Source organism: Hippocampus zosterae, chromosome 3, assembly GCF_025434085.1.
Source record: "Hippocampus zosterae strain Florida chromosome 3, ASM2543408v3, whole genome shotgun sequence".
In the NCBI taxonomy this organism is placed as follows: Eukaryota; Metazoa; Chordata; class Actinopteri; order Syngnathiformes; family Syngnathidae; genus Hippocampus; species Hippocampus zosterae.
In genome coordinates, this window is record NC_067453.1 from 23,547,624 (window position 1) to 23,565,498 (window position 17,875).

The 17,875-nt window shown below is 40.7% G+C and overlaps 2 protein-coding genes across 4 annotated transcripts in view; both read right to left on the reverse strand.

The window, feature by feature from the left end:
* Positions 1 to 2,839, reverse strand: part of LOC127597489 (protein inscuteable homolog) — a 34,388-nt gene extending 31,549 nt beyond the window's left edge. The window contains exon 1 of the mRNA XM_052060558.1: positions 2,310 to 2,839. The gene's annotated coding sequence lies outside the window, so the exon portion shown is untranslated. The remainder of the gene's footprint in view (positions 1 to 2,309) is intronic.
* Positions 2,840 to 8,021: 5,182 nt separating this feature from the next.
* On the reverse strand, positions 8,022 to 17,875 carry LOC127597510 (calcitonin gene-related peptide-like). 3 transcript variants are annotated; one of them, XM_052060591.1, is made up of 5 exons: positions 17,722 to 17,864; positions 16,006 to 16,101; positions 13,402 to 13,545; positions 8,797 to 8,978; positions 8,022 to 8,134 (listed from the first exon to the last, which is right to left on the reverse strand). In XM_052060591.1, exons 2-4 carry the CDS (start codon positions 16,089 to 16,091, stop codon positions 8,816 to 8,818), a joined length of 393 nt encoding a protein of 130 aa, XP_051916551.1. In that variant the 5' UTR covers positions 16,092 to 16,101; positions 17,722 to 17,864; the 3' UTR covers positions 8,022 to 8,134; positions 8,797 to 8,815. The 3 variants fall into 3 exon arrangements, with proteins under 3 accessions (XP_051916551.1, XP_051916552.1, XP_051916550.1); XM_052060592.1 differs by having other exon boundaries at positions 8,797 to 8,975; positions 17,722 to 17,858; XM_052060590.1 differs by lacking the exons at positions 8,022 to 8,134; positions 8,797 to 8,978 and adding an exon at positions 9,683 to 11,311 and having other exon boundaries at positions 17,722 to 17,875.

Here is a 17,875-nt window from a genome sequence, read left to right on the forward strand (position 1 = left end):
AATTGCATAATATTCAATAAAAACAAAATAGTAACAATTAAATTGCATACTATGATCTTAAAATGTTGTTTCAAAAAATAAGACATAGCAGTCATTTGTCACTAAAATTCAGTTTTGAGTGAATCAAAAAGTTAGTCAACCTTAAAATGGTGGTTTGTACCGTAATCAATTTGACATTTATTCATTATGATTCATCTCAGTCAAAAGGGAAAGTAGTCATGAAGCATCCTTTGGCTTCTCTCTCACGACAAGCGCCAGCCCAGTAGATTTCAGTCCAATTAACATATGGACAGATGAAAAAGTGGGGTTAAGATGTAGAGCTAAAAAACCCCCCCGAAAGAAACAGGTCACGATATGGGGAAGCTCAGAGCCGTCGTTCATATTCAAGCGGTCTGGTATTGATTTGCTCCATGGCCTTGGAGAGCCGCGCCGGCTGCCATATTGTACCCACCTACGCAAAAATTTATACCCGCACTCTCCTAATTGAGTCCACCACTGAGTCTGCCGCCGACCTCTCCCACGGTAAAGCGCCGCTTTGTGACGTACGCGCCAAGTGCACAAACATCCAGATTTTGTGCTGGCGGATGAAATCATGTCATGACTCTACACCGTCTACATTTAGGCTTTATTCAGACTGCAGCAAAGTGTTTAATTGCAAATGAATGCCTATAGAGAGCCTAATTAGCCAAAAGGTGCCACCCCCTTCTCTTCTGTGTTGTTCAGCGCCCTTATTAGAGGTTGTAAGCGGGTCTCATGTGCTGAGCTATCATTTGGGTGTGAGCAGTGAGAGAAGAAATCAATCATACACGCTCAACTTAAGATGTGGTGATGTCATGAAGGGGCCAGACGAATTGAAATTGGCATTTTAAAAAAAACTAACTGCCTTTGACTTTAAGTTTTTCCAGTGCTTAGTTTCAAAAGCATTGGTGCTTCAGAATTTAAAAAAAAATAGTACACGAAAAGTTGACAAAAACGTTTCGTCAGCATATCAACAAACTATATCAAAGTGTGAGCTCTGACCATCTGCTTTTCTATTTGTTTGTCTCTGACCACAAAAAGTTGGACTCAGATTCATCAGGCTGGTCAGACAAGATCCAAATTAAAGTCTAAAAAAGTTGGATTCAAAGAGCCTTCAGAAGCAAATCATTGTGTCTTTTTTCATTGTCTTTTCCTTTCACCCAAAAATTGGATTCAAATACACACCAGTCACTGAAGGTCCAAATGAAAGTCATTTATTCTCCAAATTTTCCTCAATACTCGCCTCGTCCTTGAGTCCTATTAAGCCAACAGGTAGAGGAACAAAAAAAACATTCCCAATTGTCTTTGGAAAAGCTTTCTTACATTTTGGGCACGAAGTATACATCAAGGAGAAAGAATTAAGGCGCACTTAACTTCCACTTGTCACGCAGCACTTGAAATCATTCCGTTTTGGAGGGGTGGTTCGGTCTCAAACGAATGCTAAGCAGAGCTTTCGTTACCATGACAACCCAGCCCAGCTAAGGCGTTGCGACAAAGCAAGGTCGACTTAGTGTTGACAACTTAATGACTTCGTTACTGGACTTTGCAACTTTTCCAACCCCTCTAGCAACTAGTTTAAAAAAAACTAGCCACAAATGTCCCGTCGTTTTGTGGTTTTATCAGAGTCACATGATAGTCACTCCTTGCCAGAAGCCCCAGCTGATAATTTAACTGTGCAATATCTCCAGCTAATTTTAAAAAACTGCGTCACCACAATTTGGCAAAATTCACAAGGGCTCACACACACACACACACGTTTTCAGACATTGGCAGATAAGTCCAGGGTTTTTTTTTTTTGTTTCACACAAGAGGTGCAAAATTATCCAGTTTCACTTAATTGGACCATAAATTATATAAGATGTCAATTTTCTTTCACACATTTCGTACTCTGAGGAGTAAAATGACACAAGATCGTGATTATTTCAGAATCCATACTTTTTTTTCCCTGACATTTTTGCTCGATTGTGCCATTAGATTTTTCAAATGTAAATTATGTACCTTGGTTCAATAAAGTTTGGGAAACACTGCATAATGCAATTTACAGGCGATGTTTTAAGTACAAAAATAAATAACATGCTTGGTTATACAAGTCATTGGTAAAAAAGTAAAAACAACAGTTTTAACATAAATGAGTGTAAAATTGGATCAAAAGAAAAAAGTTTCAAAACATCTGAATTTCCTCCAAGTTCCAGACAGGAATGAGACATATGAGCTAACATCCGTATTATGTTTACAATCTGCAGAAGTCACCGCTTCCAGACATACTTGAATGAACTTTTCATTGAACTCACCCCCGCTCTGTGGCCTAAAAAGGTTAAGTGTTCCCGCCGGGATTCATAGCAACACCACTTAGTTCTTCTTCTGTCTCCTTCAGTTTTTTCCGTCCCGCAGCCGCGTTATGTAGCCCTGCCGGAGTAAAGAACTGCACAGACTGGCTTGGCTGGAGAAAGCCAACATCCTACTGACAGTCAAGCGGCGGAGCATAGTTTGTGCCGGGCCACGGTCCAAACAGACATGAAGCTATTTCGGTCTACTGCCATGTGAGCACGGCCACTGCTGCAGATTGAAGGGGGCGGGAGAAAGTCTCAGCATAATTGCATACTGAGATGTAATTGCATGACAAGGTAAAGAACTTTTTTCTTTCTTTCAAAATTCTGGAGAAAGAAGGGGAAAAAAAACAAATAAATGAGGAGCTGGCTTCCAGATGTGTGGGCAAAGGGGAGGAGAAGTATGCAAGGGAGGGGCTGCAAAAGATGGAAAGAAAGTGCTGCAGCAGCAGAATGAAAGCTCATTTCGGACCAAGCGAAAAGCTTGTTTGCCTTCTTGGGGAAGAATCGCACACAGACGAGTGGGGGTTGTGGGGAAGGTGAGAGGACGTTGGGTTAGGCCCTTTGTTGTTTCTGGACCCATACCGCCTTGACTTGTCCCACTGGTGTCTGCTTTCACGCTTGGAAGTGACACCCGTGTGGAAAAAAGCGGGGCTGGGGTGCTTTTTAAGACGGCGAAGGAAAGTTCAAGTGTAAACGGCAGTCAGCTGGTTTGCATTAGCTTACATCGTGACTGAACAATTTCATGGCCACATACTCACACCTACTGTCGAGTCTATAAATATTAGCGCAAATGCCAACGTAAACAACTAATTTCCACTCAAGTTTTACCTAATTTCCTGTTGAATTGACATACTACCAAATTCCAATTCTATGCCAAAATACAAAACCGATCTGGCAACACATATCTATGGAGGATTCGCAGAGGAATGATTATCGCTGAATGTACACTATGGACCCCAATTTGGTTTCCGATCCTGCGCTCCGTTGATATGTGTGGTGGATGTTATCATATTTCATTCCTATGACATTAGTGTGCATCAGACCCTCTTAATCATTGTTAAAAAACATCATTGAATGCATTCTTATGATCATCTTATTGTATTTTAATACATATATTCTAATATCGATGGCGGCAAAACTAGTGTGTGTGTGTGTGTGTCACATACAGATGCCCGATCGGCGGGTGCAAGGCCTTGCAGAGGCCCCCTCCACATCTGTGTGTGCGTGTGTGTGTGTGTGCCTCGATGGGATCACCACCTTATCGTGGTGAGGCACTTTGCGCGTCTCCATGACCCCTAGAGCTATGTCGGCAGGAGTCCCGCACTCCTGGCAGGGTCACCCAAGCCGAACAGGTCGAAGGGTAGAGGCCAGACAAAGAGTGATCCCAAACCGGCACCTGGGGGCAGGCATAGGCGGAGTCCAACAGACCCGACTACCGGCAGCCCCCTGCAACTCTTGCCAGGAGAAGGTCGTCATGGGTACCCTCATGCCACCGGAAACCACCAGACAGGAGTGAAGATGGTGGGAGTGAGGACTGTGCACCCACACCCTCACCTTAATCCGAACCTTTGCGCAAGCTTCTTGCCCCAACCCCACACCCAATCCCCCACCCTGCATCCCCCTAATCCCCCAAAGTCCTGTGGCGATGTGGAATGGCGGTGGGCACAGGCCAAGGATGTGGCTGGGAGTGCCTAGCCAAACCATGCACACAGGCGGCAATGGAGTGATGGTCGTTGAGTGTCATCATCAGACATGATGGACAGCTAATAAGTGTGTGTGTGTGTGTGTGTCACATACAGATGCCCGATCGGCGGGTGCAAGGCCTTGCAGAGGCCACCCCCACATCATCCGCAAATGGAGATCTTGCAGTTCCTCATGAATGTACTTGGTTTGTGGCGATCTCCTGTGCTCGGTTCAGCGAGTTCATTTTGCTTCCACCATGCGTCTCCTGTACTGAATTTAAGGGGAACGAGAGCTCCGGATGTCCTGTGTCGAAGGGGATAGTGGCGGAAGAAGAGACACTGGATTTAGTCACTTGTGAGAGAGAACTCATCAAAGCGGGACAGACCATTCACTCTGCCTTTGCAGCTTGGTGAATGGAGATAATTAGATGCATGGCAAGGTAAGCATCTGGGACAATGACAGACGGGTAGGTTGGAAACATAAATTTAACCCTCATGTCGGTACCTTATCTACAGTGGTTACAGTAGGTGGCCATGTGGGAATGAGTACTTTGTTTGGTAATTAACTGGCCTTTTTTTGTTTGTTTGTTGCTAGGCACTGCTATGGGGTCACCTCATCTAAATTTAGCTAATGGAGCTCGTCCCATTTTGCTCATACACAAGCCTCATCTTTGTTTACTGATCCAAAAGGTACAATGGTGAATCGAACTGAAGTCTACAACTTGATGCAAACATGTCACAGTGTTAATCCTTCATCCCAAAGCATACTGCCTTCCCTGCAAATTGGCGTCACGGCATTTCATCGCCTATCCCTCTCAGACAGAACTCGATGGATTGCGCGCACACACCGCGTTTTGCGGCTTGCCGCATCAAGATAATTAGCTGCGTGTAGTGCGCGAGTAACTATCGCTTTCAACACAAAGGGGCATGTGGCTCAGTTCAAGAAGCTGGGTGAGGACGCAACCAAGACATGGGTTGACTTATACCGCAACGTATAAAGTCGCAGTCCATGAAAACGTGTCCTGCTGTCACCCCTTCAACCTATTGTTGCCTATTGCAATTTGTGTCTTGTGTGTTTGTATTTTAACACAGAAGTCAATTAGTAGTCAATTATGGCTTGGTTCGGGGACACATGAAGTGAATTTCCAGAAGCAGTAGAAAAGCAGGCATCTTCCCAAGCGCTTTGGTTTGGAAATGGCTTCTGTGGTGTTGGATTCTGGGAATGAGACTGGGATCGGCAGTTTTGGATTCAATTCCGTGCGGGGCGGGGGGCAGGGGGGTTGCTTTCTACTCCACAAACCGTCTCATTTCCATGTGGAGGGGCCCCTTGCAGTGCATCTGTGTGCCATTAGCAGCGCCATTGTAGCCTTGTTACATCACTACTGGGAGACACAAGCTCCAAACCCGAAAGAATGACCCACCAAGCTGCCTTCCAGATGCCCCCCCCATCCCCCGCTCATCCCCACAAAGTACCCAAACGCAGAGATCATATGTACATATTTTTCCTCTGCCTGTGTCGTCCAGGAAAAGTTTCCGTGCAGATCCCAGTGGTTGTGGCTTTTTTCCATCTGAACACTGAAACTGGGAGAAGGGGGTCTGACGCGCACCCCAGTCTGATATACGGCAATAGCTTCGCTCCACATATTAATCATGCATATCATTTCAATTAGTGAGCATTACCTCCACAAGGGCGTTATTAAACATGTTCCTCACGTTACAAAATAACATCCTCACGCTCTGGTTTCGGAAGAGATGGCGACAAATTCCCTGCCCTCACTCGGGCGCACACTCACCACTCATCCGTGCTCCCAAATAGGATCAACTATATCATGCTTTGCCGTTTCACCCTTAATGAATGGGCTCGTTATGATGCTCAGTGCGCAAACACTGTTGACAACAACCCCTCAATTTGTCCGCCTCGGTTACCGCTGAGCCGTTTTTCATCAGAAACAATTTGCATAGTTGAATTTATTGTCCTTTTTGGCACATTTTTAGATACCAAAATTAGCATAGAACACTTTTTTTTAATCCAAAATTTGAGAGACCCCTGCATGAAGAGGAAAGAATGGTTGTATAAGTTTGTTCATCATGGAGGAAATAATATTGCTAATACACCCCACACCACAGGATTATCACTCAGAATAATCTTTTAGAAGCATCCAATAATCATGTTTTTGCTGAATTTGATTGGAATGTGTTGACCAATGCTCAATTTAGATTACAGTTTAAAGTGCAATTGTAGGAATTAATGACAAAAGCTCTTGCTGATATTTTGTCATTTTTAGTTGAGTTTTTTCTTCATAGTTCATAGTTCATTACAATGCGGTGCAATAAACAACACATGACCTTCAAACAAGGTGATTTGATGTGCCCGTTTTTATCACCCACCTGGAGAGGAGACTAGCGAAGTCGCTCAGCACCAACATAGCTTTTTACACAGCTCAAGAAGATCATCCCCATGAGGTGGCTGATGCAAAAACAATTGACACAATAATGGAGCGAGCTGCCACTTAGCTTGGAAATTGTTTTGTCAAAAACATCTTCATAAACTACGCTGACGTTGGTCAAAACAACTACATTAAAAGATTGGATCGGACATGCTAAATTGTTGCTTAAAAGATATGTTAGTTAAAATTGATGGGGAAATCAAGTCAGAAATGTTACAATATAACGTTAAAATATGTTCTATTTGGTCCCTTCAGTCGAAACAGTATTCTGATTCATATTGTTTGATTATTAATTAAGCAGCAAAATTCACCTGTTTTTAGTCGGCCATTTTGCCACTTGCCCGTCGATTGAAAGTGACTTCACAATGCCAGATGCCATTTGGCAAATGGCTCTCATTTGGTATTGTTAGAAAACAGGTGCGATGTGATTGCTCGTTACCTGAGCCCTGATCACCTGTGATGTCATTTTCAGTTGAGAGCTAGTGTCAAAATGGCCGCCCCCTGAGATGGATACAAATAGGGTACATTTTGCTGTTTAATTAATATCTCATAAATGCAATAGTAATGAAAATGTCGTGTCTAAGATAGTGGGGGTTGATAGATAGGATGGATAATAGGATTAATCGGATAATATGTACTTTAAAACATATCTATTTTGAAAATTTTGTCTAAAAATATAGGCCAATACATTACTACGCTGAAACATTCCTTAACACTTGTAATAAAATAAATAATAAAAATCAAATGCTTGTAAAAATTATTCACGAAACCTACGACAACTACAATAAAATGTGCCCCGATCTATATTGAAGACTGTCTGTCCTCAGAAGCGCCAAAAAGAACCAGTCTGATTGCAGGTTGCACTGCCTTTTTTATTCAGCAATTACCCATGCATTTGTTGTTTGCCCATATTTTGCAAAACATATCCCACCTGTGTGTGTGTTTGTGTGTGTGTTACAAATCACACACATATACAGACACACACATAATCATCGCTCTCTTCCGGTGGTGTTCTAATCCTATTGTTTGATTATTTCTAGTTGATTGACAGTGTTTCGAACATGTCCAAATATAATCATGTGCTCAGTGGCCCCCTTTAAAAAGAACAACACAACTACCCCAAATCCGAGTGTATCTAAAATACATTTTAATCTTGCTCAAATCTTGTCTCCCCCCCAACAATGTTATTGACAACAATCATCATCATCATCATCATCACCATCATCATCATTATCATCATCATCATCATCACCATACTTCACAGAACTGTACAATCATGTAAATTGTTCTACATCAAGGCACAAGACAACAGCCCACTTAGGGTTAGGGAGGATGTTTTTTTTGGGTGGAGGGGTGATGGGAGGTTCATTGGTAGGCTGATGGGGGTCCCGCTGGCTGGATGATGCTACACGGTAGGAGGAAAAGGAGGACTTGGTTAACACTTTTTCCCCCAATGTAGAAAAAATGGCAAGTGAACACAAACTAAAGTTCTTTTATTTACAGGCCAAAATCAAGATGGAAACTTGATGGGGGGGGGGGGGGGGTATGTGAGTGTATGCAAAGGGACAGTTCACTGTCGATTTTCTGCTCCATTGTCGATGTTTTTTGTCCTCCAGGGTTTTTTTAATCTCCTGACGTTTTATCGCCATGTGTCAACCTGTGTAAAACACAAAAAGAAGGAAATTAACATTTTACTAATGGAACTGCATACAACTGCAGAGCCCTTACCTATGACCATTTTTTACTTTTCTTTTCTTTTCCAAATGACATATTTTAGATTTTTATTGACCCTGGAGCACTAGTTTAAAAAACACCTAATACTACTCAGAAATGGTGGTTAAAACCTGTTTAAAAAGGTATGCAAAAAACTTAAGCACCATCAAATATTTGTTTAAAATGATTTTGTTCAAATTGCACAATGTTATTTATAATTGAATTGTATTCAAATGTTATGACAGAAAGTATGTTTCCATTGTTACTTGTTTAAAAATGAATTAAAACATACTGCAGCAGTTCAATTGTTAATTGTAATGTTGCAATAAATATAATTAAATATACAGTAACAATGCTAATTGTTTGGTTAAAAAATAAAAGCTACTGTTTGCTAAAACGTTGATCAGAAATAGTTAAAACAACTATATTAGCATGTATACATTTTGTTCTTTATGACATAATTTGACTAGAATATTGGTCTTTAAAACATAGCTAGGTTAAACGTTAGTTATAATCTGCTAAATTTGTCCCACCCCTTCTGACTTGTCCATTTACCGTTTGATAATGTGCCCGTTATCCAAATTGATATACAATGTCTCCGTTTACCGTTTTTGCGTCCAGGTGCTCACATGACAATGCTTCTCCTCCGCCGGCCGAAGGCTTTGGCGCCGACGTTGGTGGGCACAAAGTTGCTGTTGCCCATCCCCCCCGACCGGCTGAGGAAGTCGGCCAGGCGGTGGGTGACGCAGGTGGCTGTATTGCAGGCTCGCTTCTGTGCTGTAACGCTGCTTCAGGGTAAGCGGAGCAGGTGGTTATGATGATGTATGTGAAAATTCACTGTAAAGTTGAACATCCATCAATATTTTCGTCATTTTTTTCTCTGCGTTTTGGCCTTTTGTGTTGATGCAAAGCCTCTCTCTTGTTTTTTTAGCGCTACGCTAACAATGCTCAAATGCTACTTCGTTAGTTATAATTCAAACGTTTGTTTAAAAATGTATTGCTAAAACATAACTATGCTAAGATGTTGATTTATAGAATGTTGAGTAAAACATGACTGCACCCAAATGTTGTAGTTATACTGTACAACCACGCTAAAATGTTTGTCAAAAATGTTACAACATCCTACAACTATGCTGAATTTCAACTAATAGGTTAAAAAAACATTAGTTCCAACATAGCTATGCTCAAATGTTCGTTTAAAAAATAACTTGAACTCTTGCTAAAATGTACTATAAAAAGAGTTCTGTGTGTGTATTTATGGTTGCATTGGTATATATATTTTAGTTCTGATGTTCATAGCTGATGGGATGCCATCATTTCCTTTATGTCTTTCTTTTTTACACTTTCTTTCAATCTGTCTTTATTTCTTTCCTTCCTTCTTTTGGTCCTTCCTTCTTTTTTACTTTCCTGCGTCCTTTGGCTTTCCTGAAAAGCTTATCGTCCTGGGCACACTGTACGCACTGAATGAAAGTCAGCTAAGGCTTTCGGGTAGAAAAATATGTTTATTGAACAAGCAACATGGCGGCGCTTGCTGATTAACGTTACATGCGAAGAAGTAGGCGTGTGTGTGCGTGCGCGTGTGTGTGTGTGTGTGTGTGTGAGCGCGCGCAAGTGCGTGTGCGCGTGTGTCTGGCAGTGTACAGCAAAGAACGTGATTGTCTGACCTAGGGCTGGGTGACATGGCCTCAAAATAAAATCTCTTTTTTAGAATCCGATTTTCAATTGAACATGTTTTCCCCTCTTTACTTTTAGGAACATTTCTATCAATTTGTCAGTTTTTCCCCTCCCTTTCAGAATTGCATTAATTCTTCTCATACTGAAGGAGATTAGAAACAGTTTCGCCCCAGCGTTAAATTGCATTAACTTCCAGAAAATAATAGAAATAAATGCTTTTCTTTCCCCTCAAATATACAATAATGTGAAAATACTTATTTCTTTTGGGAAGAAAAAAATCCATTCTGTTTAAATGTATGTCACACAATCCACAATAATTTTTTTAATGTACGGAAAACTAGTTGTCGAATTATGGCTCGGCTGCTCCATATGTAAGAATAACGTGACACTCTTAAAATGAGGACATGAATTAACATTAATTTGTTTACTTAACCAATTTTAGGAAAATGTGGACCAGGTTAAAGAACAAATTGGGCTGTACATGTCCCGCGGGCCATACTTTGTTCACCACTTCGATATAGGGTGCTCAAAGTTCATAAAAAAAAGTCTTGAATGGGATTTGTACTCAAAGTGAACCCCAGCTATTTGTGGTTGACTGTGTTCTGTAATTGCGCAAAGATGCGCATTAGAGAACTAGGTTAAAGAAATAGGTTAAAAAAAAAGTCAGTGAATGATGCGAATAGGCAGGGTTCACCGTATTAGCTATAGTCCTGTTTCTTTCACCGACTAGAGTTCATATTTGTCCTCAGAGAGCCAGCAAGCAGGCCCACACTAACATCAGTGTTTTCTGATTACATTAATAATCGGTATACCTGGTGAGCGTGATGTATTACATTGAAATGTTTTATGTTATTGCCTCGCGATGAGGTAAATGAATTTTGAAATACTCCAAAGGACGTACTTGGTACAGATGCCCGCAGTTCTGTTGCATTTCTGGATAATGTTAATGATCCAGCTTCCAAATGCACTGCTCGACATTGTTAAAATGTTAGTCGGAAAACTATTAACTGCGAGAAAATAATCATGATTAACTTTCTTTACAAACTAAACCAAATTCAAATTACTCAATGAAATTGATTCGTCGCCCAGCCCTAGTCTGAGACCAAAGATGGCCGCCTGTTTCTTTTCACTTCACGTCAGTCAGGCAAGTTACGCCAACATGCGCTGGCCAATGAGGACGACTGGGAGGTCATGACATAGCAAGGGTGCGGAAGGGGGGCAGGGGGGCAGAGGAGGATGGCGTAAAAGGGGGAGTGGTTAGACGGCGTCAAACGTCTCGCCGTAGCTGGCGTAGCGCTCGCCATCGGGAGCGCCGCGCTTCTTGCCGGGCGTTCCCGCTCCCACGTTGGTGCGAGGGAACGTCTGCAACTTGTGCAGCTCCTGAGAGAGTTTGCCCAGTACGCAGGTGCTGAGGTTGGAGCAGCGCTTGGTTAGCGCCCGGGCCATGCTGTCAGAATCGGGGTACACAATACATACAGATCACATGCACAGGGGCGGGATCAGGCGGGAGAAAAGAAAACAATGACATGCAGGAAGATTTCATTGGATCCCACCAGAGTTCTTGGGAGCTTTGGGACACTATGAGAGATCATCGGGCCTGCCGCAGGAAAATTCACCAAATTGATGTGAAAATTATTTCGTTACTACAAGTAATGCTTTGTTCATCTATCTATGCCAGCGACATACAGTGACTGACAGGTTCATGAAATGCTACTCATACGGTAAGTGTGAGTAAATACGGCATGTTCATATATTAGAAAGAAAACATTGCTAAAACATAATTATGCTCAAGTATTTTTATAACTCATTTACGCGAAAATACTTTTTGAAACTACGTTTTGATTTGCTCAAACATGTTTTTCAAAAATTTCAAATATTTGATAGAATAGTTTGCTAATTTTCACTAACATATGATGTTTATTGAAACATAACTACGCCTAAATCTTATCTATCAAAAAATGACTAGAATAGATTCGTTGAAAAAAAACATTGGTGTTCAGAGTTCGGATTTTTTAAAAAAGTATTTAACATTTTAAAACGTAACTAGGTTAACATTGTAGCTTAAAAATGTTTGTTGAGACCAACATACTGCATTGCTTGAGCAAGTCCAAAGATCTCCGGTGGGATACATTGCGGTTGTCTCCAACTATGCATTTTCTACACAGTCCAGACAGTATTTTTTTCCATTTCACCCCCACCCCCAACCTCCACCCATCTTCATTCCAATCACACGTTCATTGCAGGCATGCCAATCTGTCTCATGCCAGCAAACCACTTAAGACCAGAACGTCCCTTCCTTGCATCATGCTCACTACATGACCATCCATCTTTTCATGCAAATGTAATGCACCCCTACACACCGACTATACACCCACCTTGCCCCCCCCCACCCTTTTTAAAAAACGTTTTTTAATACATAACAGTCGAACGAACAGTTGCTCCCCATTCTCATGCGAACCACTATCATGCACACTTCATTCAAAGTAGCTCGACTAATTCGGAGCAAGTCGTTCATGCGGGAGTGCCTTCGTGACTGCTGTGGCACGTGTGCGTCGAACCACTCGCAAGAATAATGATAACTCGAGGATGCAATTTCTTTTCAAAGTACCGGCTTGATGCTGAAGATGTGACATTGCACTGAAAGGCTGTGGAATACAATTCTTTGAATGTTTAAAAATATGATATGTAAAACTTGAAGCAGGAATGCGGTTGAATCGGTCAAGTGAAAGGAGGAGGTTCGTTGGTCAATATGTGAACTGTATTAATTTAGGAACTTTAATGTCAATGATGCGGGACCTTTCATACTGTAGCTCTGCGTATGTTCTGAACGAGCTCAAACGTTTGATATTGAAATGGTTTGAATCAGTTGAGAAACGTGGAAGTAGAAGGTCAAATATCGCTTAATTTGGAATTTTGAAAATAGGCGAATTTGGGGAATGTTATGCTCCTGAATGAGCCATTCAGATTAAATTTGGAATAGTCAAGGATAGAATCTGTCTAGAACTGTTGGAAGAGGCAAACATGTCAAGTGTGTTAATTTATTAGTTTGGGAATGTTAATGTGAAAGCATTCGGGGAATGTGATCAATACTTCCATCTACTGTACAGTATGTCCTGATTGAGTTTAACTGTTTTGAATTGGCATGGTTCAGATCAGTCAAGAAATGTGGAAGGAGGAGATCAATTGGTCATTGTCAAATATTTCTTGATTTGGATATTTTATGGTGAAAATGTGACAATTTGAATACGTGATTAATAGTTCCGTAGAAGTCTTGAATGTGCTGAACATTTTGAACATTTAAATGTCTCATTCAGTCAAAAAGGGTTGTGTGAGTGTCTGTGCGCGTGTATGTGTGTGCGTTTGTGTGGAATTGAGGGGAAAAAGTGGAAATTTGTGAAATGTCGAAATGTAGTTCCTAATGTCCTGAGTTTTAAATTTTACATCATTTCAATCGGTTGACAAATACAGAAGGGGTCGGTCATTGAGAAGTTCCCGCAATATGTTAATGATCATAAAAATATGAGCCGAAAGACGTACCTGTTGCCCTCAGCCGCCTGCTGCTGCTGCTGCTCCAGCTCCTCGGCCGTCATCTGCACAAACTCCTTGACGATGGCGTTGAGTAGCCGCCGCGCCTCGTAATCCGTCAGCGTGACCCTCTCCGACATGGATTCCAATGCCGGTCTGCAGGTGGCAAAGAACGGCCAAACCAAACGTTTACAAGCGTAACAAATGTGTTGATTTGTTAACGAGAATATCAATATGTTGGAATGTTTGGTAAAATTTGTTGATTAAAACGAGACTACACTAATATGTACATTAAAAATGTCCAGCACTGCTTTTCATCGGATCGTTTAAACCTATTTACACTAAAATTCGGTCTTAGGAGGTTAAATATAACCATTCTGAAAATGTTTGTTAAAGTATGACCATGAAAATAACGACTAAAGCAAGGTTTGCAGAAAAATTTAGACTAACGTTTTCGTTACAAATTGTTAATTGAAACAAGATGATTAGAATGTGTCACGTCCCGTGTTTGCCAGCAGGGGGCAGGCCCTGTTGCCACCTACACACCTGTCACCCATTGGGGACTAATTACACGGGCTTTATTTGTGCGCTCTGGCAGTTGACTTACTGCCGGAGTATTCCACGCCGTGCCATTTCTCTCGCCGAGTCCTTCTCGAGAAAACTACAATCTTTATATCGATTGACTTGCGTGCAGTCTTATCCGCTCGTGTTAAATTCTAGAGTTGCCTAATTCATTTTCCTTACTGTTTTTCCGCAAGCGTTTTCTGTTATTTCCTTATTCTTTCCTGGTCCTTATTTTGACCAGCGTTTTCTGTTTGTTTCACCTAGACGGGTATTTTGTGTTTATATTAAATCTCATTTTTTGTCTTTCTGTGTCTGCTATTTCGGGGATCCACTTCCTTATTTTGTTGTGCACGAAGCAATAATTCCATCGCTTCGGGCATAACGTGACAGAATGTTCATTGAGTATTTGTTTAAACATAATGTCAAGCAAATTTCTTTTTTTAAATACAACAACTTAAAATGTTACTTTAAACATGTTTTAAAAAGCGTAACCACGCTAAATAGCTAAGTAGCTAAAAAGCTAAGTAGCTAAAAAAAAGTCCAATAAAAACTAAGGTCACTAAAATGTTGCATGGTCAATGTTTGTTGAAACATGGCTAAGCTAACATTGTAGCTAAAATATTTTGGGTTAAACAATTTTGCTAAAATGGTCTTGATAAGTCGAGGTTCGAGATTTTTTTTTTCATGAAACAATAGCACTAATATTTTTAGAACAAATTTGATCAATGTTTAAAAAAAAAGTTCATTCAAACTACTCTGAAATGTTCAAATGTTTGTTCAAACATAACTACAGGAATGTGATAGCTAAGAAATGTTAGTTGAACCATAAGTAAAATATTTGTGGAAAATATTGAACATACATAACTACCCTCAAATATTGAGTTAAAAATGTGTGAGAGTTAAAAATGTGTGAGATTGATTGGTAAAAAATTATTACGACACGTTCGAGGAAGGGTTAAGTGGTCCCTGGCCAAATGGGCATGGTTGGATGTTGGATGCGTGTGTGGGCGGGGTCAAGGTGGCTCGTGTGATGTCACCGGCTGGGAAGAGATGATGTCGGTGCTGGAGGGCTGCCCGCCAACGCAGCAAAACAATCTGCACTAAGTGCCTCGACGTCTTAATGTGTATCTGCCTTTAGATATATACTGACGCTTCTGCCAGGACTTTTGTAAATATAGAAGTGCATATGTTTAGACATGACAGTGGCTCTACCCGCACAATTCCAAGTACCCCAAAAAGTGTGCTTCCACAAAAGTTGACTTTGGATGGACGACTGACGCTGTCAACTCGGCTGAACGTTATTTGTATCGCACTTTATCATACAAGATGTGCTATACAGTTGGAAAACAATTTTGCCGTTTAAAATCAATCAATAAAAACTGACAACAAAGTATTACTATTATAAACTATTTTTAAGTGGCAAATAAATACAATTTTGCATAATGTAATTGTCGTGTTTGGTTTATGATGATAATAATAATAATACAAAATAACAATTAAAAAAATCCAATATTTTTTCAACTAGAACCTTAACATAGCTTTTATTCGTTTGAAAAAAAGAATTCTAAGAATAAAATGGGAGTAATAATATTTTTTTTCCAAATCGTAACTTAACTGAATATTATTTTAATGGCAATTCTGACTAAAAATCAAAAAGAAAAATCAAACAATTATTGAGCATCACGAAAAAAAATTTAAAGCCAGATTTTTTTTAATGCAGCTTTTGCAATTATCAGGTGTACCTACAGTAATTGTTTTGTTCTATTACTGTAAACGGGTGTTAGTGGAGCTTCTTGACCACAACAGTTTCCAAATGACCGTGTAGACTTGCATTAAACACTCTTTCCTTGTTTTTATTACATTATCGTAATCTGCCTGGAAGTGACATTACTGTAATGGGATGCAACAACTTTTTAAATAGATTAGCTTTATCAGCAATGTGACATCTCCTTCAACTCGCCCCGTTATCACCCACAATGTACGCATGTTGTTGGTTCTTGTTCTCGTCCCATTTCAACAAACAGCGAGTGTCGGCTGACGCCATATTCTTACCTGGCGGGGGCAGCTTGCGAGCAGTACATCTGGCAGATGACCAGGGCATATGTGATGAGGAACGCCGAGATCTTCAGCATGACCATAGTACACTCCCTGCATGACACACACACGCATACTTGTAAGCACACCCCCCAAAAGTGCTATTTCCTGACAATCCTTAATATCCCTGAAAGCATCCCACTAGGATGGAAATACTGCCAGTTCTGGCGGGTGGGACATGGTTGCAGAAGTGTACGTGCGTGCGTGCGTGCGTGCGTGCGTGCGTGCGTGCGTGCGTGCGTGCGTGTGTGTGTGTGTGTGTGTTGAGTCGGTGTTTGGGGGTGGGGACATCGATATGTTTATGAGAAGGATGAAGAGTTGGCAGGGTTGACAGCGAGGAGGATCTCGAGGAGGTGGTGACTCCATCAAAATTCATGAAACATACCCCCGGCTATGTTAAAATGTTCATTAAAACAATTCTAGTTGAAATAGAATTTGATGGGGCGGCATGGTGGTCGACGGTTTGGCACGTCCACCTCACAGTGCAGAGGTGCAGGGTTTGATTCCGGCGCCGAGGTTCCTGTGTGGGTTTTCTCCGGGTACTTTCATTTCCTCCCACATTCAAAAAACATGTATGGGAGGTTGAGTGGAGGCACTACATTGTCCCTAGGTGTGATTGTGAATGCAAATGGTTGTTGTTTGTCTATGCGCTGCAATTGGCTGGCAACCAGTTGTGTTTTGTTTAAATGTTCGTGACTATCATAATTGCTATAACTGTCGGAAAGAAATATTTGTGAAAGAAAAACGACACTAAAATGTTCGTTAAAGATTGCACAAAAATGCGTGTTAGAAACTCAGGAAGCAACACTGCTACAAATTTAAAATGTTAGTTAAAACCATAACTGCGCTAAATTAGTGTAGGTAAAAATTCTTTGTCAAAACTACGAAAAAGCTTTCTTCATTTTTCTTCCTTCGCTTAAACTTAAACTAATAAAACTTCATTAGTATATACAGTCCAACATAGCTACGGTAAAATGTCATTAAAATATTGTGAACCATAATCATGATAAAATATTTGGCCATACCTATCCCTGTCTAAAAGACACAAAATAATTGTTAAAAATATTGATTAACATTTTTACATTACAATATTGGTTAAAAAAATACAAAAATCTTAAAATGTTTGTGAAAACATAATTATGCAAAAATGTTTTTACTGTCATTAAGATGTTAGTTCAAAAATGCCCCTTGAAAATTACAAAACAAAAAGACTAATGACAAGAAAAAATGTTCGTAGCAATGCTAAAATATTAACACCCACTGACACTAAATAATGGTCTGGTCAAACATAACTAGGCTATAAATGTTTGTTAAAACTGTTAGCTCAAACAGAACCATGCGAAAATCTTTGTTTCAAATGGCATTTAAAAGACAACCATAAAATATAAGCAGAGGGAGAAGGAGGAGAAAAAAAGCATGAAGGGTGGATAGGATGACAGAAAAGAGGAAGAGGTGGCGACTCCATCCAAGCTTCCCTGAGGAACCAGTGCATTAGTGTAATGAGCTGCCATTCCCTCACACACACACACACACACACAGACACAAACACACACACACATACACAAACACAAAACCTGCCTATCCCGTAGAGTTTTTTCCATTTTTAACCCACTTTTTGGCCACGGTTGCAATCATGATAACCACATATCATATCATCACAAAGCAAAAACTCACCTTTGGCAGAGAAGCACCAAAAATAAATAAATCTCAAATATGTGGGCTTTTTTTCTCTTTTTCTTTTTGTTTTTTTTAGGGAGTTCCGGAACAGGAGCTGCGAGCTGTGTTTTTGCGTGTAGCGGTGAGGCAGTGGCCCCCTATATATCCCGCC